General features: G+C 37.2%; 1 protein-coding gene across 9 annotated transcripts in view; it reads left to right on the top strand.

Moving 5' to 3' along the window:
- The window catches only part of MATN2 (matrilin 2), a 70,287-nt gene that overhangs the window by 31,621 nt on the left and 15,095 nt on the right, over positions 1-23,571 (top strand). For 7 of the 9 annotated variants that reach the window (XM_039382412.1, XM_039382423.1, XM_027717521.2 and 4 more), the window contains exons 6-18: positions 5,626-5,748; positions 10,939-11,061; positions 14,939-15,061; positions 17,309-17,431; positions 18,308-18,430; positions 18,598-18,720; positions 19,077-19,199; positions 19,290-19,412; positions 19,626-19,748; positions 22,700-22,822; positions 22,908-23,030; positions 23,121-23,243; positions 23,407-23,529. In XM_039382412.1, coding sequence (XP_039238346.1) covers positions 5,626-5,748; positions 10,939-11,061; positions 14,939-15,061; positions 17,309-17,431; positions 18,308-18,430; positions 18,598-18,720; positions 19,077-19,199; positions 19,290-19,412; positions 19,626-19,748; positions 22,700-22,822; positions 22,908-23,030; positions 23,121-23,243; positions 23,407-23,529 — 1,599 coding nt within the window. The remainder of the gene's footprint in view (positions 1-5,625; positions 5,749-10,938; positions 11,062-14,938; positions 15,062-17,308; positions 17,432-18,307; positions 18,431-18,597; positions 18,721-19,076; positions 19,200-19,289; positions 19,413-19,625; positions 19,749-22,699; positions 22,823-22,907; positions 23,031-23,120; positions 23,244-23,406; positions 23,530-23,571) is intronic. The other 2 variants (XM_027717520.2, XM_027717519.2) reach the window with 2 other exon arrangements.

The following is a 23,571-nucleotide window of genomic DNA, read 5'->3' as shown; positions in this document are numbered from 1 at the left end:
GAAAATATTGTCTTCTGATATCCACCACAAAAAAACCCCTTAGTGATACCTTGATGAAAAATTGCATTATTTGTTAGGTATTCTCTTCAGGTAAGCACTTAAATGCATGCTTAATTTCAAATCCATATTGAAAAACCATGGAAGTGAATCCCAGTGAATCCTTGCCGCCAAATCTGCCACAGGCCACCACAATGCTTTTGTCCAACACCTTCTTTCTTGTTGTTTTAAAAAACTCTGACATAATATATCTGTCTTCTATTGCCTTCACAGAGCTATTGCCTTGTAGGATAAACCTGTTCTGAGATGCAAAACAGGTGGCAGTTTATGGAACTTTCTGCACGTACTTTCATATTGGAAATGCAAATGAGGTTTTTCAGGTTTTTTAGGCCTAGGGTAACATACAGTTTTGAAGAACATTCACTCTGTGCTTACTCACTCTTCCAAAACATTTTCATTACTTGTAGCTTAGGATTTCGGGATTGGAGTGTTTGAAGTTCTCAATGTAATTTTTCCCCACCATAATTTGGCCACTAATACACCATTTTAAGAACCTGCTTTTTGAAGCCAAACTGTTTTGAAAATGCAGATAATAATGGTTATTTAGGCAAGTTAGATGTTCTGGCCCAAATTTCTACGTCTAACATTCCACTGAAGTTCTTGCAATACCCTTAGCTGATCCTCATGACCTTTACCTATGTTAGGATAAAGGATATGCTTCTCTACTATTTATTTGACTATATCCTGACACAGAAAATCTGCAACTTCTGTTGGTCGGTTCTTTCATCCCCAGTTCTTTCCTACCATATATTCTAATCCAAAATATTCATGTTAGTGTCATCAACTGTTGTTAATATTTTCTCTCTATTAAATTGAAGGGTCCTTGACAACCCAAGATATTCTTACTGGGAAGGTAGCTACCAGAGCATCATTCTGGAGAAATTCTTTGTGTGTCAAATCTAATATTATCCTCTGTAATAAATACAAAGTCTATATTTGCTATTAAAAGCTTCAAAATATTTTTATTCCATTTATTAAATTTCTTGAAGTGGCATTTGTTTTTTTGCCTGGTAATAACTTATTTGCAAAGTCTGGAGAATGGTATTTGGAGGTGGGATACATCTTTGACTTTTTTTTTCTATCTCCTCACTGACTTTCTTTAGCATGAAGAGATACAGGTCTATTATAAGCTCTACATTTAAAGATTTAATATTCTCTTTTCAATTATTTTCAAAATGTAGTTCATGCATGGGTTCACTATCTTGCAATTTATAACTCTTTTTCTCCTCCACTTGATTTCTATTTGTTTGTATCACTTTAGCAAAAAACCATGAATTCATGCTATTCATATGACTGCAATAATTAGCAGTATTAATTGTGATTTTAAAGCACACTATTAACTCTTCTATTTTTCAATTTTCTTTTGCATTTGTGTATTTGTCCATTTAATTTTTAATTTTGTACTGATATACAAGAATGGTTCAATGTATATTAAATATGTTTGACCCATGCAGAACTTAGTTTCTCTACCTTTCCTGAACAGGAAAAGCTTGTCTGGGTAAGTTGTGATTTTAATGGTAATTTTTCTGCAAATCCTATTGGCTGTCAGCCTCCAGAATTTGATTTTTCAGGTTTGAACAATTTGACATTTTTGAGGAATATACTACTACTAAGAATGTACAGCTTCCCCAGATGTGATGACCAGTGAATAATCACCCTTGCTGGAAAATCATATAAAGGAGACTATGTGTAGCATTGAATCAGTAGTGACAACTCTCAGTTTTCCTTACTCTTAAGCTATTTAACCCTTCCTTTCTGTGAAGTATTTATTATCAAATGAGCCGGATCAGAAAAAAGATCTTGATGTACACATATACTAGAGACCACTGAGTGCAATAACAATTTTGCAAAAAGCAGTGACTTCATTAAGGTTACTCTCTCCTCATGCAGAGAATGAAGAGAGAATTTCAGTGGAAAATACCCATTGTGGTTCTCTCAAAGAGACAGAGGTTTCCCTCTGAGATATCTAATACTTCTAAAGTTTTAAGTCCAGCAAAAGCAAATGAGAAAGTGCAGAAAACTCATTTCACAGGCATGTTTATTAAGATCTTTCTGATGGGCTAAATTAAGGATCAAAGGCAATACTAACTGCTTTACTGATACATGTCAGCCAGTTATCTGAATGGCAATAATGAAATAAAATCTTGCAGCCAGAATTCACAATGTATCAATTCAAAATGACCACTGAACAGCCAACCAAACAGTGTTTGCAACACCCAATTTATGAACAAATTTTCAGACTAAACAATATTTGAAACTATCTGCTCTGGCTGGCAGAACACTATCACTTTGCCTTTTTGAACACCTTTTCACATGAACGAAGTCCTGTCAGCTGAAGTTTGCTGATTATGAGCCATTCTTTCCCCATCATGCTGCTGGACACTCAGTCTCTCCACCTTCTTGGTGTTGCTGGACACACTGCCCTCTCTTTCCTGGCACTAGTGCTAGACTCTCTCCATATTGCTGCAGCTGTTGGGCTTGGGTCCCGTTTACCTGGCAGTGGTTTGGCTGCTGGCACATCCCTGCATTCCTGGCACTGCTAGATTTTTTTGGCTGCTTTTTAGGTTCTTATGAGTCTTCCATGAGTCTGCTCTACTCTTCCCCCTCATTCTTTTTCATCCTCCTTATGCCTTTAGTTACTCTGTCACCTTTTCTTCCTACTCTTTTCTTCTACCCTTCTCCTTAACTTTGTTCTCCTGAGCCTGAGTAACCTGTATAAACATCATAGGAGTAAAACAACTATACAAGAGAAAGATAAGCCACACTGCCCAGAGTTCAGAGAGGGCAATGTAAGCATCCAGATTGCAGAACTGGTAACTGGAAGTAAAAGATGGCACTTGTCACTTACTAACTAATTCTGAGCAACAAAAACAGGGCAGAACAAACATGGGGAGATGACAACTGAATTAATAGTTTGCTCACTAAAAAGGACATTAGTTCAGCATTTAGAAAACCTTATCATTGAAATAGGCATGACATAACAGTAAAATCAGTAAGATCTCTAAGTGTTCACTTTCTAACGTATATCTCATGACTCAGTATAGCAATATGAAAACAATGACACTTCTACAAATTAGGAAAATATTATTCTGCTTTGCTCTTATAGCAACTGTGTTTATTTTCTGCATACCAACTAAAGGATTACAGTACTTCAGTATAAGAAATAGAAATTTACAATTTTTCTCAGTCTTTTCAGGAAAATTCAACTCCATAGACACCTTACCTACTTGCTGACTGGAATGCTGTTGACAAGTTTCCCTTCTAAACAAATACCACCAAAACGAAACATGAAGCTAAAACTGAAATGACTTTATAGGTCAGTTACTAGTGTCAATCTGCAAGGCTAAGCCTGCCTGTAATTAGTGCAATTTATATACAAAATTATTGAAAAAAAGGAATAATACTTATCTCCAAAAGCAACTGTCAAGCAAATGTTCTTACTTCTTAACTGTGTTAGTGGAAGGGTATCTTTTAAATTAATGTGCTCATTGTTCTTATAGGTCAGCAGACCTAATTCTGTCAGTAAGAGATCCTCAGAAGGCTATAAATACTAAAAAGTAAGCCTGAAAAAATTAGTTATTTATTTTGTTGGGGTTTTTTCCTTTCTGTCCAAGGTACATTAGCAACTGCATAGCCACAGGAAAGCACAGTTCTTCCCTCCAGAGATTGTAATTTGAAAGTGCTTAGGGTCATAGTTGCTCAGACGTTGATAATAAAACATTTTAAGACCTGTTTAGTTGTCTTTAAAGCAACAAAGCTGGTGAAAGTGCTGGAAGGAATGTCCTGTGAAGAGCAGCGGAGGACTATGGGTTTGTCTAGTTTGGAGAAGAGGCTGAGGGACAACCTCATCTCTCTACAGCTTAATGAGGAGGGGACATGAAGAGGGAGCTCTGTGTTGAGATCTTCTCCCTGTTATCCGGGGATAGGACATATGGGAATGGTTCAAAGCTCTGCCACAGGAGTTTTAGACTGGACATTAGGAAGCATTTCTTTATCAAGAGGGTGGTCCAACACTGGAACAGGCTTCCTAGAGGAGTTGGATTAGTAGTAATTAATTTTGTTAAGGTTTAAAGGCAGAAGAGCAGGTGACTTTGCAGAGTAGTCCATATGGGCTGTTTCCCAGGTATGATGATAAATAGAAAAAAAATACATATTCTTTAGCTTACCTATTTCTTAATGTGTCTTTTAAAACACTTGAAAATGTACATGAGATTAGAATTAATTTAAAAGGAAAGCTGACTAATTGTATGACACATTATATCCCTAAAATACATATTCAGTAAATAGATTTTTATATGAATCTATTCAGTCTGGAAACAGGAAGGTGCATGCCAGGAAAATGGTCTCACATAGTAGCCAGTAAGTAGTTGACTTGACTCAACACAAATATTCTGAAGGGTTAAAAGAAACTCTTTCAAAGTAACTAAATGGGTTATCTGCGTTCCTGACTAGATGACCTTGACTAAGTATTGTAGCACACCTGCGTGTGCATGATTTACAAAAGCAGGGCAATTGAAGAAAGAACTGAGTTCATTGAAACAAATTACTGCCTCTTGAAGAAATTTGTGAGGCTCAGCAGTATAAAGTAGTGAAAAAATTACTCAGTTTGCAAAGAGGAACCTGTCTCAGTAAATGTCTGTATGAAGCTTAACACATTATTGTCTTCTGCAGAAAGAATCAGGTATACTTTCCTAATGTAGGCCTGGCAGCTCTTTGGGGGCAGAGAACCAGCTTTGGGACTTATCTTTAATTTCTTCTAAGACTTTTGTTGTGGAGATACAACTTAACCTGCAAAGAAATTTTAAAAAAATAGTCCTTTAACTTGTTTAGCGCTTTTGAATGGGCTTTACAGAGTAACTCTGAAGTATTACCATATTACTCTTTGGCAATCTAACTTGTAAATATGGATTTATGTAATAAATTACCAGACTTATAAGTGACTGCATGTGATTTTTTTTTTTACAAAAGGCATTATATAAGCAAAATGTCAGTAGTGAATACCAGCCTGAAGCTCTCAGGCTTTGTAGTTGCAGCTGCTTTGTACAGAATGAATCTGGAGCACGCTAGAGGGAATGAATGTACTGTGACAGTCCTCCATGCAGAAGATATTGCCAAGGTTCTCCTATATGCTCAGGCTACAGGAACAACTCTTGAGAACTAGTACAACTGGGAGAGAACTAAGGAAAAATAGAGCAATTCCAGGACTGGGATTTGAGAGACAGAAGACAGAACTAAATCAAACAAACTTTGCTACGCCCTGGACTACAGTGTGAACATCTGGACAGACTAACTGACTGAGGCATGGTTTCCAGATCTCAGAAAACATGTTGAGAAGATTCCTGACAATCTAATAAATGTTCAAAGTTGAGAAATGATTCCTATCAAATCTGGTTTACTAGCTGGTGTTGAAAGTGTGCTACTTTTTGCAGAAAGACTTTTCAGGACACAAATTATGTCAGCTTTTCCTTTTTTTTAAGTCTACTGTGTGTAACTAGTACCATAGTATTTATGCATAATAGTTCTTATTTTGTTTTTCTAATTGCACATTTTGGTCTTGTTCTTTTTCAGTTGTAGACTACTGTGCTTTGGATAACCAAGATTGCCAACACGAATGTGTTAACACTGAGGACTCCTATTACTGTAAATGCCACCCAGGGTTCATTTTAAATCCAGACAAAAGAACTTGCAGAAGTAAGTTGTGATAAGGTTTAATCATGAACAGGTTGTACTTCTTCTGTTGTTCAGTTGTCCAGTTGTCCCACTGGTCCTGGAAACACTGAGTAATGAGTCAGCTATAGAAAATGTTGGAGTGCCCTGGAAGCCAAAGGTCCTGAAAGCAATGCAAGTTGTTTTGGGGGATAGTTTGGCTTTTGAGGGGAGGGGCTAAGGTTAGGGGTCCCTCCTATGAACAGGAAGCTTTTAGCATGAAACCAGGCTTCTTTTTGACAGTTAAAGACCAGAGCTTTGTCTTGCATTGTCTCTTTGATTATTTTGGTTTTTCAGTTAGAATATCATCTCCCTAGCTGGGTGAACAAAGAAGTCTGTACAAGACAATTTATGATCAGATAAAATTATGAGTAATTCCACAATCAGAGGAAACACTGCAGTCTATTTTCCTGTGGATTTTTCTCCAGAGTGAGTTCTTTGATAGTGTGACAAAGCTCTGGCAACATCGGTATCTTCTACGAAGTTTATGTGTTTCCACCAGATTATGGTAGCTTCCTGGCTTTGTTTGTTAGTTGTTTGTCAAATTTGATAGATACCAGGCTAACAAGCTCAAAAGTCGACAAGCTAGGATTGGCACATGTCCATCATGAATCACCCAAACCACAGATGGTGACCAGTGTTCCTTGTTACATCATCTGGCACTAACAAGAAGGGTTTAGCACCTTTCTGATGACCCACAAGAAGTAATTGTAGGCCACAGTTAAATACCTTCTTTTTCACCAAACTCAGAAAGACCACATTCCTCAAGTTCTCCACACAAGTAAAGTGCACTATGTCACAGCAGTAGGTCTTTGTTGAGCCCTCTCCATCTTAATCCTTTTAACTGCGGGTAGAAGGGAAGGGATTATTCCAGCACTGGACAAAATATGTCAGGTGCTGTCTCCAGCAATTTGGCCTGGCAATAGCCCTTGTTGGTCCAGAAGCTGACCTGCAGACTGACTTCCCAGCTTGACCATGGCCTTCCCTCACACTACAGACCTGCCCAGCAATCCCTGGGCTGTGTCACTCCTGAGGGACACTCCTGCCCTCACCAGGAGTGACCCTGCCTCATGCTGACACACAGGCTGACTTTCTGGCTTGACCTCAGACCTGCCCCAGCAGCATGTACTTGTCTGCTCATCTGCACTTCTTGTTAAACCTGGCTGCCATTTCCAGGCCTGCCCTGCTCAACCTGCTTGGGTTCTGCAGGGCACTACCTGTCTAGGAAGGTCCCTAGCCTGCTGCCTGCATTATCACCCTTGGCCCCTCAGGGGTCTCCTTCCCTTGGGGAACAGCTGGCCCATGCTCCTCCCTGACAGCAGGTCACTTCCCCGTCTGTACAAGCTATAAGGTCTTTCCAACCCAGATGCAGGACTTTCCAGTTCTTCTTGCTGAACTTCATACAACATCTTCTGGTCTAATCATCAAGTTTATAAGGCTCCTCTGTATTTAAGTTCTGCTGTTCAGTTTCCCTGTATGACTGTCTCTAACCTATGACACCCACAGGTTACCTGAGGTGCACTTTGTATCATCATCTATGCCACTCATGAAGATGTTCAGGAATGTGGCCCCCAGTACTGCCCCTGTGGTACTTTGGCCATTATCAGCAACCAGCCAGACATGAAGCCATTGACCACTATCCTTTGAGTCTGGTAGCCTGGCAAATTTAGACTCCACCTAACAGTTCTTTCTTCCAGCCTATACTCCCTCAGCTTCCAAATGAGAATGCTGTGGAAGGCAGCATCAGGAGTTTCACTAGTGCCAAGGTGTATTGCATCCACCAATATTCCCTTATTCACAGGTGCAGTCATTTCATCACTGAAGGTGAACAGGTTGGCCAGGAGTGGTTTACCCTTGGTCAGTCTGTGCTGATTATTTCCAAGAATCTTCTTGTCCTTTATATATTTGGAAATGGATTCTGAGAGAATGTGCCTCATGGTCCTGGGACTGAAATAATGCAGATTGGTCTACAGTTCCCGGAGTCTTTCTTCTTGCCTTTTTTAAAAGATAAGTGTAATGTTAGCATTTTTAAGTTGTCAGGGGCCTCTCTTGGTCCCTGTGAATTTTGATACATGATAGACAGTAGTGTCACATCACTTAGCTCTTTCTGCACCCAGAGGTGAATCCTATGGATCTGTGTATATCCAGTTTCTCTAAGTGGTGAATCCTATGGATCTGTGTATATCCAGTTTCTCTAAGTGGTCTCTAACTGATGTTGCTAGCCCCTCTCCTTCTCAGACTACTGGTACATGTGGAAACCTGGGAAGAGACTTTGTCTGTAAGAATTAGGAATTAAAAAGGGCATTTTTTTTCAGCAGTTTCTGTATTATTTATCATTAGGTTGTTCCCTAAGTCAAAACACCAGTGTTTTCTATGACTTTCTTTTTGCTACCAGTGTATTTGTAGGCTCCCTTCTTATTTCCTTCAGTGTACCTCAGTAATAAAAGGTTCAGCAAAGCTTTGTTTTTGTCCCGAAATATGTAACGAATGCTTTTATATTCCTCTTTGTGGTTTTAGTTCACTGAGAAGCTTTTGCTCTTCTGAACAGATTTTCCAGGACAATGGGATGCTTTGTGCCTGAGGTCTTAGTAAGTTTTCTTTAAAAATCTAACTCTCCTGGTCATCTTTTCTCTTGTTGGCTCTTTCCCAGGGGACTCTTCCAACCAATTCCCTGAATAAGCTGAAATCTGAGCTTGTAAAATATGGAGTCAGAATTTTGCTGTTTTACCTCCCAGCCTTCTGGATTGTGAACTCTGTCATCTCATGGTCACAGGACCAAGTCAAAAAGGAACACCACCCCTCGAGAATTCACATTAGGAAGTTGTCACCAAGTCTGTGCATAATCCTCCCGTGTTGCATGCACAACGTCTTACCCACTGTATCAAATCACTCAAGATGTGTGTCCTGAGCCTAAGCATAAATAAAACTTACAAGCCACTTTACCTTAAACTTGCTATTTTCTGAGCCTTGCTAATAAATTAAAGCATGAATGAAAGAACTGTGCAGCTCTTAATGCTGCAAAAGTCAAGATGGCATGAGAGCTCTTCAGAGCAAAAGTGTCCCCTAGACTCCAGGTGTTATGAATCATTCTGCCTTTAAGTCAGCATAAAAAACACAAAGAAACAAATTACATATCACTGGATTTAAAATGTTTATGACTTTAAAACTTCTAACATAAATTTCTGCATGTTTTGCTTATGTACTAAATCTCAGGGATGATGGCCAGCTAGCCATGACTTACACCCATGCCAGACTAGTTCTCTGCATCAGCAAGCAGGCCTAGGCCTGGGGTGCTGGCTCCAAAGATCTCGTGATTGTCTCAGAATCCTGGCTTTCCTTTCAAAAATAGAAAGTAAGCCTTTATGCTCATGGCTACAAAGAAAAGCTTGGAAATGTAAACGTTATCAGTATGGTCATGGATGTCTGACAAATGTTTTCTCTTGAAATTATTCCAAACTTCTCAGAATGAAACAAAAGGAATAAGGCTCAGGAAGACAACCCTGCTGACACCTGCAGAGTGCTCTATGGCTGGAAGAGAGCAGCAAATTTGGTTGAGCAATGAGGCAGGTGGAGGTCATTAGAGCTAGTAACTATTAAGGGGACCTTTGCCACTCTTGCTGCTCCCCTCAAGAGGACAGATGGCAGCTTCTGCTTGTATTTAGGAGCCGAGCCTGAGCCTTTTGCTCTTTAGGGAAGGTTTCTATTTGAGTTCTGGGTGGGTTCACACTATTTGTGGCTGGTAGAGGCTTTCTGTTACCATCCTTAATCTAGGTTGTGTTAATAAAGCCCTGTGAAGTGTGTTTTTAGCGTTCCCAACATGCTAGCCTCAAGGTTCCAAAAAAGGTAACACATACTTTTCAATTCTTGTGGTCATCTTCGGTTATCCAGGAAAAGTCTGTCCTGCACACTTGAGTGAGTCAGGATTTTAGCAGGTAAATGAATCACAGCACTGAGTAGGTCCAGAAGGCATACAGCTATATTCCTCTGGTACACACACATGGCTTTATGATTTCTGTCCCTTCAGTGTACTCTTGAACAAACTATATTTTCTAATTATTTTTTTAGTAAAGAGAGATCTGCATGTTATGTATATGTGTATGTGCATACGCTGTCAGAAAAAGCTTTGGTAAAGGAAATGTTCTATTAATATATGAAGTAATGTTCATAAATTATAAAGTAGTCTTCCTGAGTTTTCTTAGAAAACATTCTGCCTTGTTTTTCCTGAGAATGTGAGTGGTTTATTACTGCTAAGGACTTTCATCATATATAAAGGTTCATTTGCATTTACCTGCCACAAATACAAGGAAAACACAGTTCCTGCCTCAGAAAACCAGTTACCTACGGGAATACTAATTCATTAACTGTTGGTAATAATAAAACCCTCTCAGTTTTCAGGTTGTGTAACGAGGTGTTTGAAAGTGCCTGGGTGTTTTTTAAAGTGTAATTTACTTAATTTGTGGCTTATTTATTTTTGGCAGTGCTGAGGGGTTGAAACCATTTTTCACTGGTATAAATTAACTCTACTGATATAAATGATGGGCAGACACTGGATCTAAGTGAATGTCAGGTTCTTTAACTTCATCAGTAGTGATAAACACTATGTGGCAAATACCTCAGTGCTCAGTGCACAATTGCTTTCCTTTCTAAGGTACTTTATACACATGCTGGCTGTTTCTAGACTTCTTGTCTTGTCTTCCATGAGCATTTCAAATGGAAGAATTATGAAGCAAGCACTCAGAGCTGTGAAAAACATCAATGCTCCTGATGGCCTGGTTGTCCTGCTTTGATCTAATGAACAGCATGTTTGTGTGTTTGTTACAGATCATATCTAGCTTGCTCTGGGTGAAATAGAGAGGCAGTTTTGATAAGGCAATGTATAAGGCGTAGTTGCAAAATGTTAAGAAATATTTAAGATTCTGACTTCTCTACTGCATGAAGTACTTGTGTTCTTGAATAATTCTTTGAAGTGTACATGTCAGGGGTACCTCAGTATAGCAGATATTTGGAAAAAAAGAACATTTTGTTTTCATTGTTTGAAACAATATGGTAAAAAGTGATGCTTAAGGAAAAAAAAGGCTAAGGAAAAGAAAATAATTTTTACCTAGTTTTTTTCTAATTTTATTTACCTAGTTTATTTCTTATATTCCTCACTGACACAAATTTTTTTCCATTTAGTACCAGACTATTGTGCTCTTCAGGACCATGGTTGTGAACAGGAATGTGTTAATACAGATGATTCCTATTTTTGTCAATGCCAAGAAGGGTTTAGACTTAATCCAGATAAGAAAACATGCAAAAGTGAGTAATCGTTTGGACATAATAAAGTTTATCTGCTTTTATTTCTTAAACCTGCTGTGAATTGTTTCGCTTCTGAAAGGATGGAAGTTTTCTCTGTAATTAAGGTTGAAACAAATGTTTCTTTATAAACTTGAATTTTAACTGAGGCAGTCATGCTGGGGTAAATACACATTTTTGCTGTTTTGTAGACTGCTTTGTATATTAGACATTTTCTGAAGAGTTTTATGCAAACCTGAAGATTAATATAGGAATCAAAGTGCCTAAAAAAAAATAAGCTCATTACTTATTTGAAACTTTCAGACCTTGGCTTGTAGTGACACAAACAGCTTTTAAATTAAAAAAAAAATCCCCTTGATTTGCCCAGTTGGTTTAGCCAAGGACAGATATATTTCATTAGCTTGGAAACATATTGGATAAGTAACATATCTATCAAAATCAACTAAAAGTCATACGCAAACCCCCACAGCTTCCTAAAAAAATTGTAAAAACAGCCTGAGCAATGTCAAGATTCTAAACCAAACACACATACTATTTCCTTTAAAAAGACTTCAGTGTTACAGATTTTCTTGAGTGGGGGCCTGGAATCACAGCAATTTTTTAATGTAATGTATTGAAGTTCAGGGAGAATATATTCAGCAAAATGAAATAGCTTGATCTGGTGACTCGGGTTTGGGGGAGGAAATTGTACTGCTGGTATTTTATGAATAATAAGCTTGCTTGGAGCAATCTAATGATATTTCTAGACACTCATAAAATGTATCTGGGTTTGAAATTATTTTCTTTCATTCTTAAAGATGCATTCTCATGAAGCATTTTCGTCTGCACAGTACTGTTTTTACAGCAATACATGCTATTCTGTTTTTTTTATTATCTATGTGGTATTTTAATATATTCAGGTTTTTATAGATTGAATAGCCTTGGCGAGCAAAACAACAGCATTGTGTAGAATATTTATTGCAAGGATGTAATTGCAAATTAAAGGCAAATTGTAATTCCCATTTGGGGTATTTTTCCTCAGGGGGATTGGATTTGGCTGTAAATCTGGTGATGCTTCCAGGATTAAGCTCCTATTCCAAATCTTGTTATAACAAGGATCATGTTAGCTGAGCTTGTAAAATAAAGCAGCACATTTGCATATATGCCCTCTTCATAAATCAGGGAGAACAGATCAGTGGTGACTAGCACCAGGCATTCCTCCTTCACCATGATGTGTGACTTCTGATGACTACAGGAGATCTGTGGGAGTCAAAGTGAAACCTTACATAGCCAACTATTTGCAATCTGCTCTCAGATCCTCCGCTCACTATCAGCTTTAGCAGGTATCCAAAGCACAGAATCCAGTATTGTTTAAGAAAAGTGGGTTTTTTCTAAGCCACTTTACTTCAGAAACCCTTATGGCTGGCTTCAATTCTTCACTGTTTTTCTCTTCACAGAAGTAAACTTCTATGCTCTAGATCAGCATGACTGTGAACATGAATGTGTTAACATGGAAGGGTAATTTGTATCATGTCATCCTGGATACACCCCACAACACCATGGCAATACGTGCAGCAATGAGTTGTTCTCATGAGCTACAGTGACTAGTTTAGTGCAAGGGCAAGGTGTGAACAGAATGAGAAAATGCTTCTGGGTCCCTCTTGAGATATTTCTGAGTCATGCAAACCTATGTTACTGCAAAGTCCACCACGAGCCAGGCCTGGTGACGTAATGCTATAGTGAGATCCTTGATCCAACAGCATCATTTTCTCCAAACCAACTAACTGGGAAAATGTGTTCAGCCAATGTGTCTAACACAAAGGCAGTGCTTGCTGTTGAACATCTGTATCATTGTTATGGGCTGTGTAAGCTGCAGCACACCTGGTACTGCTATATGCTGACGTGGAGATATGCAGAGACCTACCTCTTCTCTATGTTTGCACCTTTGGTGATCTGTTCAGTAAAATGTCCTCTGTTCGTAAGAATGTTGCTAAATGAAGGATCAGTGTTGCCCCCCAAAAACCCAACAGCATTGCCTACATGACATCACCCAGTTTTTAGAAGATAGTTTTATTGCAGAGAGCCATTTTGCATATCATCTAAATATCAGCAGCATTTTTTCCTGATGCATGTATGACATACTTTTCCAAAGGGATACCCAGTCACTGAAATTTAAAAAAAAAAAAAAGTTGATAGGACAGGGAATAATTATTTTTAAATAAACTGTTTGTGATAAAGCCATATATAAGGTAACCTGAATGTCTTGCAAGACCTCAGAACTTTTTGGCAATTATAGTTTTAGACTATCTCAAGTTGAATATCTAAAAATTAATATATTCCAAGACACTTGTTGTTTTTAAAAACAATGGGCCTTTCCCGGTCCCTTCCCCTTCTTATATTTTTTTTTTTACGCATGTAATAAAGCACAGGTGATGACCAAATTTACAGTTATAATGATTTCTAAAACCTGGTAATTACCACCTTCGTGATTACTGCACTCTTTGAAGGCATGTGTTACAATATTGTGCATGAGAACCCCAGGTATTTAAAAGTTAAAAATTCGGTTAGTGTGGGTGTTTGTAAAAGACAGTGCCAAACAGATGCAATTTTTCACAGATAATATGAGGATTTTATTTTTTTTTCCACATTTTTTGTGTACTCTGTGAAGTTACACAAGCCTCTTCATTATGATGTGAACTCTTGGAAAAAGGAGAATGTTCCAGCTGGAACTTGCTTTAGCTAGTAAAAGCTGACACCTCAGCTTCATCTGTTCAAGCCTACATTGTCTCTCTATGTAGGATGGTAAATCTGGACCAACTACTCAAACTCGTTGCTTAGTTAAACAAACTAATAAACAGAAATATTTAGAATTAAGTGATTTTACATTAAGTGCAGATTTTTTTTTTTATGTAAACAAATTGCTACAAACATGCCTGCTCACATCTGTAAATGATTTGTAAATGGAGACATGTGAGACTGTGTTTGAGGGAACTTCACTACTTTTGGTCAAGTTAAGATAAAGTGGTTTGAGCCTATGTAACTAAAAATAGCCATTAACAAACCAGTAATAAAATATTATGAGCAAGTTCAAAGTTTTTTTCCTAAAATCTCCTTTTCTATACTCACAGATTCAGCAAATTACATAGTACATCTGCAAGTACACGTATCTCACCCTACTGCTTCGCTGTCCACTATATGAGACAATATATTTTTTAAACAAAACTCACACCTCTCTCTCCCTTACCCCACCTTTCAGCTTTCACACAACCAGTTGCATACAAGACTTAAAAGAAATATTACATTTTATCTTACTTGGAATAGGAAAATCAAAGAAATGGAACTTGTTAAGACACTCTCACGCTCCTAATTTGTATCTGTTCCCCACTAGGCTTTAACTGCTTGAACCTTTTGGCAGGTTAAAGTTTTAAATTGGTGATTTCTCATCCTTTGAAAAAAGAATTTAATGTTTATTAAATAATCTGAAAGACATAATTTCTATTTCAAAAGTTACTAATATTCATACTTGCTGAGAAAATTTTATGGTGAACAAAAGAGTCTTGCTTTTTGAAGAAAGAAAGCATGATTCTGTGAGTAAGACCAGAATGGGCTTCAGGGTTCTCCCTTCACTCCACTTGGTGTTAGTTCAATCACACTGAGATTTTTGGCAAGGAAGATCTGTACTTCACCAAGTCTGTTACCTGCCAGGTGGGGTTGTTGTATTAATTTCACTTAAGTGTTGTTAATTAACTCAGGTTACTCAAATAGGTGGGAATACTTGCATACGTAAAAAGCTGTACTGATCTTTTTCCCTTGCTCTGCAAAGGCATTGTGTACTAACTACAGTAGTTTATGTATCTAAGATGCCAATGTCTAAGATGTTCAATCATTAACACATCAATAGGAGTGGACCACTGTGCTGAAAGCAATCATGGATGTGAGCAACTGTGCCTAAATACTGATGACTCCTACGTCTGTCAGTGCTCTGAAGGGTTTGTCATCAATGAGGACCTAAAAACCTGCACACGTAAGTCTTGTGAGAATGCCCCTTATCTCAGCTCACCTGGGAAGGGTTTCTGTTTTCATACAGGGAAGAGGACACACTTTCAATTTTTTCTTACAGTCTGCATTTCAGTAATACTTTAATAATTATTTGAAAGCAGAAACAAAAAAGTATTTAGGAAAGAATAACTGTTAGTCCTCCCATAGTCAGAAAAGTTTTGGAAGACCTGTTCATCCCCAGGTGTTAAGGACAGTTTTTCAATCACGTGACAAATGTGTCTGACTGACAGGTTGCCTGGACATCAATGTCCCCCAGGCAAACTGTATCACCTTACCTGGGGCAGGAGGAGAACTGAGTGTCCCACACTGAGCTTTACATTCTGTATGGGAATCCCGAATAAATAAACAAAAGTTATCCTGACAGCTCTCTGCTGTCATTAGATTTATAAATTTAACATTGAGAATTGTTGCAATTTCACAAATAGTTGAATTGCCTCCTTCACTGGAAAAATAATATATAAAAAGGACCAGGAAAAGAGAAATGTAAATGCATTTTACCTGTTGACTTTTCTTGGACTCTCTCTTTGATGAGAGAGTTTTGGCCACTTTTTCCACAGATTTTGGAGGTACATTATTTTTCAAGCTTGTTGAGTGTTGGAGCAGCTCCAGAGTTTGCCCTTTTTCTTGCAGTCAGGCAACACAGTTTTAAGATAAGTTAAACTGCATGTCCTCAGTCACAAAAATTATATAGAGAGAAGTGACATGAATCAGCAAAAGCAGTTTGCCTTTGTATTCAACATTATCTTTGCCTCCATACCAACGCTTTTATCCCCATCCAATACCTTGCTGGATTTTGCTTCTATCTGCCACTGCAGCTCTCTAGAAAGGGGCAGACAGTAATATAAAAGCAGAATTAGTGTACCTGTAACAGCCATAGGGTCTACAGTTGAAACAATTTACCTAGACATTTATCTGTAGAACCACTGAAAATTGTGAAACAGACAAACTATAGAGTTTTATCAACTTCCAAATGGAAAATCCCTTTTCCTTTATAGTAAAAAGAGGTGATTTTTCATTCCTGAGTTAATTTCCTCCAGTTTGTACTTGGAGACCTATCAGTAGCAGAGTTCAAGAAGCATTTGGACAACATTTTCAGGCACATGGTGTGACTCTTGGGGCTGTCCTGTGCAGGGCCAGGAGTTGGACTTTGATGGTCCTAGTGGGTCCCTTCCAACTCAGGATATTCTATGAAAATGGTGCTGTGACTTCTGGAATCTCTCTTGTGCAATGAAACTGAGCCCTCTTGAACAGCTCCTCTTATTGCCAGCATAACTCTCTCCTCATATATATTTAGGAAAGAGATTTGTCCTGTTCCTGAGTTCTAAATGAGTTGTTGAAACCTCCTGAACATTTTTAGGCTACCAGGAAGAGAGTTTTGGCACTTTGCAATTTCCTGAATGAGCAGTTGAATGGAAGAGATTAGCATTTAATATATACCACTCCTAGTGGGAAAACAGGGGACCTTCTAGTGTCATATACACCGACACTAGTATCTTGAGAGAGCTGTGGGAACACCTGAACGGTAAACAAATCTATAGTCTGACAACTAATTACAAAAAAACATGAGTGTGTGTAGCCAATAGATAGTATCAAGTGCTGCCTGCAAGGTCCCAGGAGCCCTATGTCTTTATATTACAGAGAAGAAACACTTGGGAAATCTGAGATGTAAAGTGGACCGTATTTGACAGTACTTGTCGTTTGCAATTCTTTACAAAAGCTTGAATAGTCCAAACCAAATCCCACTGATGTCTGAGAGGTTTTCTGCTTGCTGCCACAGGACCTGGGTCAGGTCCACAAGTGAGTTCTGGGGTCTGCCACCTTCACATCAGGCCATTTAGAGACTATTTAAAGAATGCTAACAAGATAGCTTTTACGTCTTTGCAAATGTCTTGTATAAAATCATTGCCAAAGTGTTTTGTTTTGGTTTAATTCACTTTCTAATTACTGAGACATGCACTCTGTTTAGCTATTTTAAGCATAGAAAAGTATAATTTCTCAACTCTGCTTAAAGCAAACAATGAAAAGTACATCACTAGGCCCTCTTATATTTTATTGAAGATATATATATATAAGCAGATGAGAAACTGAATTATTGTTTAAGCAGATCAATGTATTTATATTTACTTGCTTATATGGAATGCAAATACTAGAGATGAAAAATAATTAATTCATTATTGGTTAAATTTTTTAATAATTTCAATTGCTCCTACAGGAGTTGACTATTGTGCTCTGAGTGATCATGGCTGTGAACATTTGTGTGTAAATGGTGACAGATCTTATACTTGTCAGTGTTTTGAAGGATACAGGCTTCGTAACGATGGGAAAACATGTAAACGTAAGTTATTATTCAGCAACTCAGTTTAATATTACACACAGAAGAAATCTGTAAGGTAGGTTTGATTGCCTAAACATTGCAGTCCAATGTAATTTTAAGTGTTCAAGGATTTGAAGAGGTCCTAATTTCACTTTTGGTGTCATATCATATTTGTCTATATCTTGGAAATGCTAAGGTATCTGAAGTGGTACTGAATGTATAATTTTAGGCACCTGAATCATACCCGAAGTGTCTGTGCCATTTAAAAAAGTAGTCCTGAAATTGGACAGTTGTGGATTTTATTTTGAGATACTAATTGTGTTTAAATTTTGAACATCTGCTTGCTCAATTATAGCTGACGATTTTCCAGAACTTCACAGCAGGATCATAAATTCATCTTTCTCACTACCTAAAATGCTATATACACCAAACTTTTGTCATCCTGCTTTACAGAAAAAATTACAAACACCTTCCAAGCTTAAGCACAAAGAAAATGAAGACTAACTGTTTCAGCATTGCTGAAGATAAATAGATGATGATAGAAAAATCAGTTTCTCACCAGAAAGTTTACTTACAATGTGGATATGGGATTTATGTTCCTTTGGAAATTGCAGTGTCTCACTAATCTGCAGACTAGGGATATGTGAAATTTCACAAACTCCAGAATTGGAACAATGCACTTTTCCTTAATAGTAAGTTTGTAAAATTAGCAGGACAAAGATGTATTTTTTGTTACAACAAAAAAAGACAACAGGTGCTATAAACGATTTCAAGAATTGAGTTTGGTGTACTAGAAAGGATAAGAACATTCAGTAGATCACAATTGTAAGACTTTGAACAAACACAATTTGTTTGCCTTTGACAAACTCAATTTTTTATATATTAAATTATTCCCAGGTAAAAATGTCTGCAAATCAGTCAACCATGGCTGTGAGCATATTTGTGTTAGTGCTGACAATTCCTACATCTGCAAGTGTCGTGAGGGATTTGTGTTGAGAGAAGATGGCAAGACGTGCAGAAGTGAGTGACTGATATCTACTGAACATTTTTGCGTGTGCATCAGGCAAGGAAAGAAAGGGGGTTTTCACTTCTTACTGGAAAGAAAAAAAACAAAACTTACTTTTTGATATCTACATTTCTTTAACATATTTTTGTTTGAAACCTACATTTATATCAATCATTCCCAGGACGGGACATCTGCAAATCAGTCAGCCATGGCTGTGAGCATATTTGTGTCAGTGAAGATGACTCGTATGTTTGCAAGTGTCATGAAGGTTTTCTGCTGAGAGAAGATGGGAAAACATGCAGAAGTAAGTATTCTCATAATTACTCATAGACTTTGATCTACCGTATGTAGATCTGTAGAAGGCTTTGAACAAATACAGCAACAGGTTACTGTTAGAATATAGGAGTAGTATTGTTATACCTGCCAGAAGCTTGAAGAGACTCTGTGGATAAAAATAACGTATTTTAATAGCTGAACTGATAGACTAGAAACAGAAAATACTCAAAATTTTTCAGGTATCAAGAGTTAAAAGTGTTTGCTCCCTAAATTTTTGTCCGTTTGTTCCAGTGATCTCAGTAGACCTGGTAAGAGCTGTTACTTCTCCCTGCATGATATATTCGCTATGGATGTGCTCTAACCTAATATCATCAATGTTCTCAGATAAAGACATCTGCAGTTCCGTTCACCATGGCTGTGAACACGTCTGTGTTAATGCTGATGAGTCGTACATCTGCCAGTGTTATGAGGGATTTGCACTAAGGGAAGATGGAAAAACATGTAGAAGTAAGTATCCTTATCTTTAAAGAAGATTTCCTTTATAATCTGTGCATTTGTAGATATGTTTTAAATATGGCAACCTTATTTTTTTGACAGATAAAGATGTTTGCAATTCTGTTGACCATGGTTGTGAGCATATTTGCGTGAATAGTGATAGTTCATATATTTGCCAGTGCTATGAGGGTTTTGTATTGAGGGATGATAAGAAAACATGTAAAAGTAAGTCATTTTATGTTACTATATTTTTTTATACTCAGAGGTCTACTGAAGAAACATATTATTTAGAGGCAGGTCTTCTTATAGGAGATTTTGCCTAACAAAAGAGGAGAATAACCTCTTTATTTACTAGGAGATTATTACTGTTAGTCTTTAAAGTTTTGAAAATGTTCCTATTCATGAAACTGTAGTAAATAAAATCTAAATTATTCCTAGATAAAGACATCTGCAAATCAATCAGTCATGGCTGTGAACATCTTTGTATTAACAATGACGATTCATACACTTGCCAATGCCATGATGGATTTGTACTAAGGCAAGATGGGAAAACATGCCGAAGTAAGTAGTTTATGAATAAAACAAGAAATTTTGTTTTCCTTTTATTGTGATATTATTCACTGATTGATAGTGGCCAGAATGGAATCTTTTTCTCTATTTTTCATCAGACTTCTATGAAGTAAGTATTGCTTAAACAAAAGATACATCAGAAAATCGGCCAATTTTAAGATTTGAATGTAGTTTTAGAAATGTGAGCTTTGTTTCCAGATTAAGTATGTTGACTTTTAATCTTGAGCATAGGATGTTGCTGCACTTTAGTGAGTTGAAGTTCTAATTGCCACTGGGTTGCTCTGAGTATATTCATGCGGATCATGACTTAACCCATTCCTTATGTTAACCTCTTAGAATATTCTTTTGTAAATGATAAGCAAACGAAACTCCTTCAGACTTTTTATATGTTTTCTAATCTTTTTATAACTCTTTTCTTGCTCCCTTAAAGCCTCTGCTACGTATCAGCATCCTTGTAAGGGCACCCCGGTGAAACAAGTTCTTCTAATAGGAGACAGAGCAGGGGCCAGGGTAGAGGAACAATAACCCACCTAATTCCTGTTTGAATCTACCTATCTTTTTTTATCTTTTGTCTTTTTTTAATCTATCTTTTTTTATGACAAAAGATAATGTTAGTCTCTGAACAAAATATTCTGCTAATATTTGTGTTCAGTTAGTTATCTACCAAGATCATAAATTGTTTTAAGATTCTCAGTTATACAGGTGTCCCATGCCTTTGTTTCTAAATGCATAAGCTTAGTTCTGGCTATTTGAAAATACATATGTTTTTCTGTTATCCAGATTCCAAAAATAATCATGTCTTCTAATATCAGCAGCTGCTCTATTTTTTTTTTTTTGCCATTCTCTCAAAACTGGAGTAACTACAAAATTTGTCAGTGATTATTTTGTAATTTCTTCTGGGCTGTCCATAAAAGTGTTAAGTAGAAGCAGAGTAGGGCAAATTCTTAGAAAAAAAGCCACTTGATGGTCTCCCAATTACAATTGATTCTGAAGGCCTTTCTAAGGCAGCATTAGTCCAAATAATGTTGATTCTATAGTCTGTTTCCTTAATCAAAATAAATACCAAGACTTCTGCCTTTCTGACTGTTTCATTGTATGAACAGCATGAGCTTTATGAAACAGCTTCATCATCAATTAAGAAAGATATTTATTTAGTTTTCCAGGATCTGTTTTTCCATAACACCAAGTTGATTGATATTAATGCCCTTTCTTTTGGTTTTACTCTGAATCAAGTTCCACATTATCTATTCCATTATTTTAATGAAGATCAATGTCAAGCTGACAGGCTTACAATGAACTACTCATCCTTTTAAACACTGGAACGATAGTATTTTTTTCAGTGTGCATACAAGGCGTTCTTCAGGCAGCTCTTTTACACCTATTTGCTGCAAATTACCTGTAGTTACTGGTTCAAAAATGTGTGTGTGTGTTCACTATGTGCTGTGTGACCTAAATCTGAGCTGATGAAACTTCACTCCAGCAATACCATCAGTAGTCTATTTCATAAGTTCAGATCTGAATACATAAAATTTTTAACATTTCTGCATTGATTGGCAATTCTACCATTTCTGTCTATTAATTAAAAATACATTGTTAGAATGCTTTTTGTTCCTAATAATATTTAAATAACATACACATACTACCCTTTATTTGGTTGGCCATGCACCCCCTTGTCCTTTTTATTTCAGTGTTTTCAAATTCCTAATATTTTCACGTTCAGTAAATACTGTGAATGTTCTTTCCTCCAGTCATTATTCAAATCTTACAGCTGTCTTCAACTTCAATTTCTAAATTTTTTAACTACTCTGGCATTCTTTTCCAATTGTGAGACTGTATTTTTAGGGAGTGTCTAGTAAAATCATTGCAATCATTGACTTTTTTTACTACTATTATTATTATTTCTCACCCACCCCCTGCCCCCTCAGATCCCAAAATAGTCTGGCTCATATTTGCTTTCAGCTATATAAAATTCATCCTTTTAAAGTAATAGCCATATCTGTTGCTGGTTTGTTTTTGTTTCTGTTTATAAACAAGAAATGGGTCTAAGTTGCACACAGCTATGTATAAGCAGATGCTAATTTTTATTTACATTATAATTTCTTTTTATTCGCTATGATGGAATCTAGTTTAGATTGCCATGTCTTAAATGTAATTTGTGTTGAGTTAGAAGGTTGTCTTATGTAGTAGTTTTTGGAACATAAGGTTTTCTTCACTATGTATTAAACCTGAAGAGTCAATTTGAACTTGACTGTCAGTATTGTTCCACTTTTTATGAAAGGGTAGTTCTCCATTAGAAATTGAGAATATTTTCTTCTGTGTCGCAGTGAAAAAGAAACAGAGAATGCTAATAGATGGCTCCACTTTCTTCTATACTTTTCCCCCCTCTATCCTTCTTGAAGAGGTTTTAACCCACTGGTTTAACATTGAAGTCATATGAGTCCTCCTATCAATTCTCAGCAATACCAGTTAGATTTTATTTATTGTCTCAAATAAGTAATTCCTATTCTTTATGGTGTTTTTTTATGCAGACTCTTGGCACTGATGTAAGGATGTTAAAGAATTATTGTTAAATCGTCCTGTGGTGTTTTTCCTAATTTTGTTATCCCAATATGAATTTGTGCTAAATGACTGTACTAAATTATTCCCTCCTTTCACTCTTACTGCTCTTAATGTAAAGTCCTTCTCCTTAATCTAGTCAGATTAATCCTAAAATGATTTACTGTTAGTTGAAGGCCATCCAAACCATGCAGTTCTTTTTGCTCAGATGGTAAAGAACTCATGCTTGATGTAAGCTAAGCTATCCGTCATTTAACTAACCAGAGATTTGCTTTCAGTGTGGAGACTTGCTTCCATTTGCTCAAGGGATTACCTCCACAGTATTTGTATTTATAAAAAAAAGTTTAACTAGCAAACCACATTAAATATTATCTAACTATTCCCAGGCAAGGATATTTGCAAATCAGTCAACCATGGCTGTGAACATGAGTGTGTTAATGCCGGTGATTCGTTCGTTTGTAAGTGTCAGGAGGGATTCCTGCTAAGAGAAGATGGAAAAACTTGCGAAAGTAAGTAGTCTGATACTTACCAGCATCTGTGGCTCATGCTTGTGTAGAAATACATTAAGCAGCAAAAGCTGTCATCTGCTTTCAGATAAAGATCTTTGCAAATCAGTCAACCATGGATGTGAACATGATTGTGTTAATTCGGGTGATTCGTATATCTGCAAATGCCACGACGGGTTCCTACTCAGACATGACGGGAAAACCTGCAGAAGTAAGTAGCATGAGAATGTAGTTTGAGGAATTACACATATAATCAAGGCCTCTGCTGATGTATGCTGACTACCAACTCTCCTGTTTGCAGACAGGGATGTTTGCAGCTCGGTTGACCATGGCTGTGAACAAGTTTGTGTGAATACTGAAGATTCCTACATCTGCCAGTGTCGTGAAAAATTCATACTGAAGGAGGATGGAAAGACATGTAGATGTGAGTAGGCTGAGCATAAAAGTATGTTTTTATTTGAGGCTTTCAAGTGTTGTGGCTCTGAGTGTTTGCACACGTGTATGTTTGTGATTTCCAACTATTTGGGCTGGTTAAAAAACCCAGCCTTAATGAACCTCACCTCACAAACCCCATCCACTCTTCTCAGATAAAGATGTTTGCAACTCAGTTGACCATGGCTGTGAACAAATTTGTGTTAATACTGGTGATTCCTATGTCTGCAAGTGTCATGATGAATTCATACTGAGGGAAGATGGAAAAACCTGCAGGAGTAAGTTATTTAATCTGTGGTTTGTACTTTTTGATCTGTTAC

The sequence above is a fragment of the Pipra filicauda genome, unplaced genomic scaffold (genome assembly GCF_003945595.2).
Source record: "Pipra filicauda isolate LSUMZ 115617 unplaced genomic scaffold, ASM394559v2 scaffold110_size2237424_pilon, whole genome shotgun sequence".
Lineage (NCBI taxonomy): Eukaryota > Metazoa > Chordata > Aves > Passeriformes > Pipridae > Pipra > Pipra filicauda.
The sequence above is the reverse complement of the archived record's forward strand: the minus strand, read 5'-3'. Positions and strand labels throughout refer to the sequence as shown.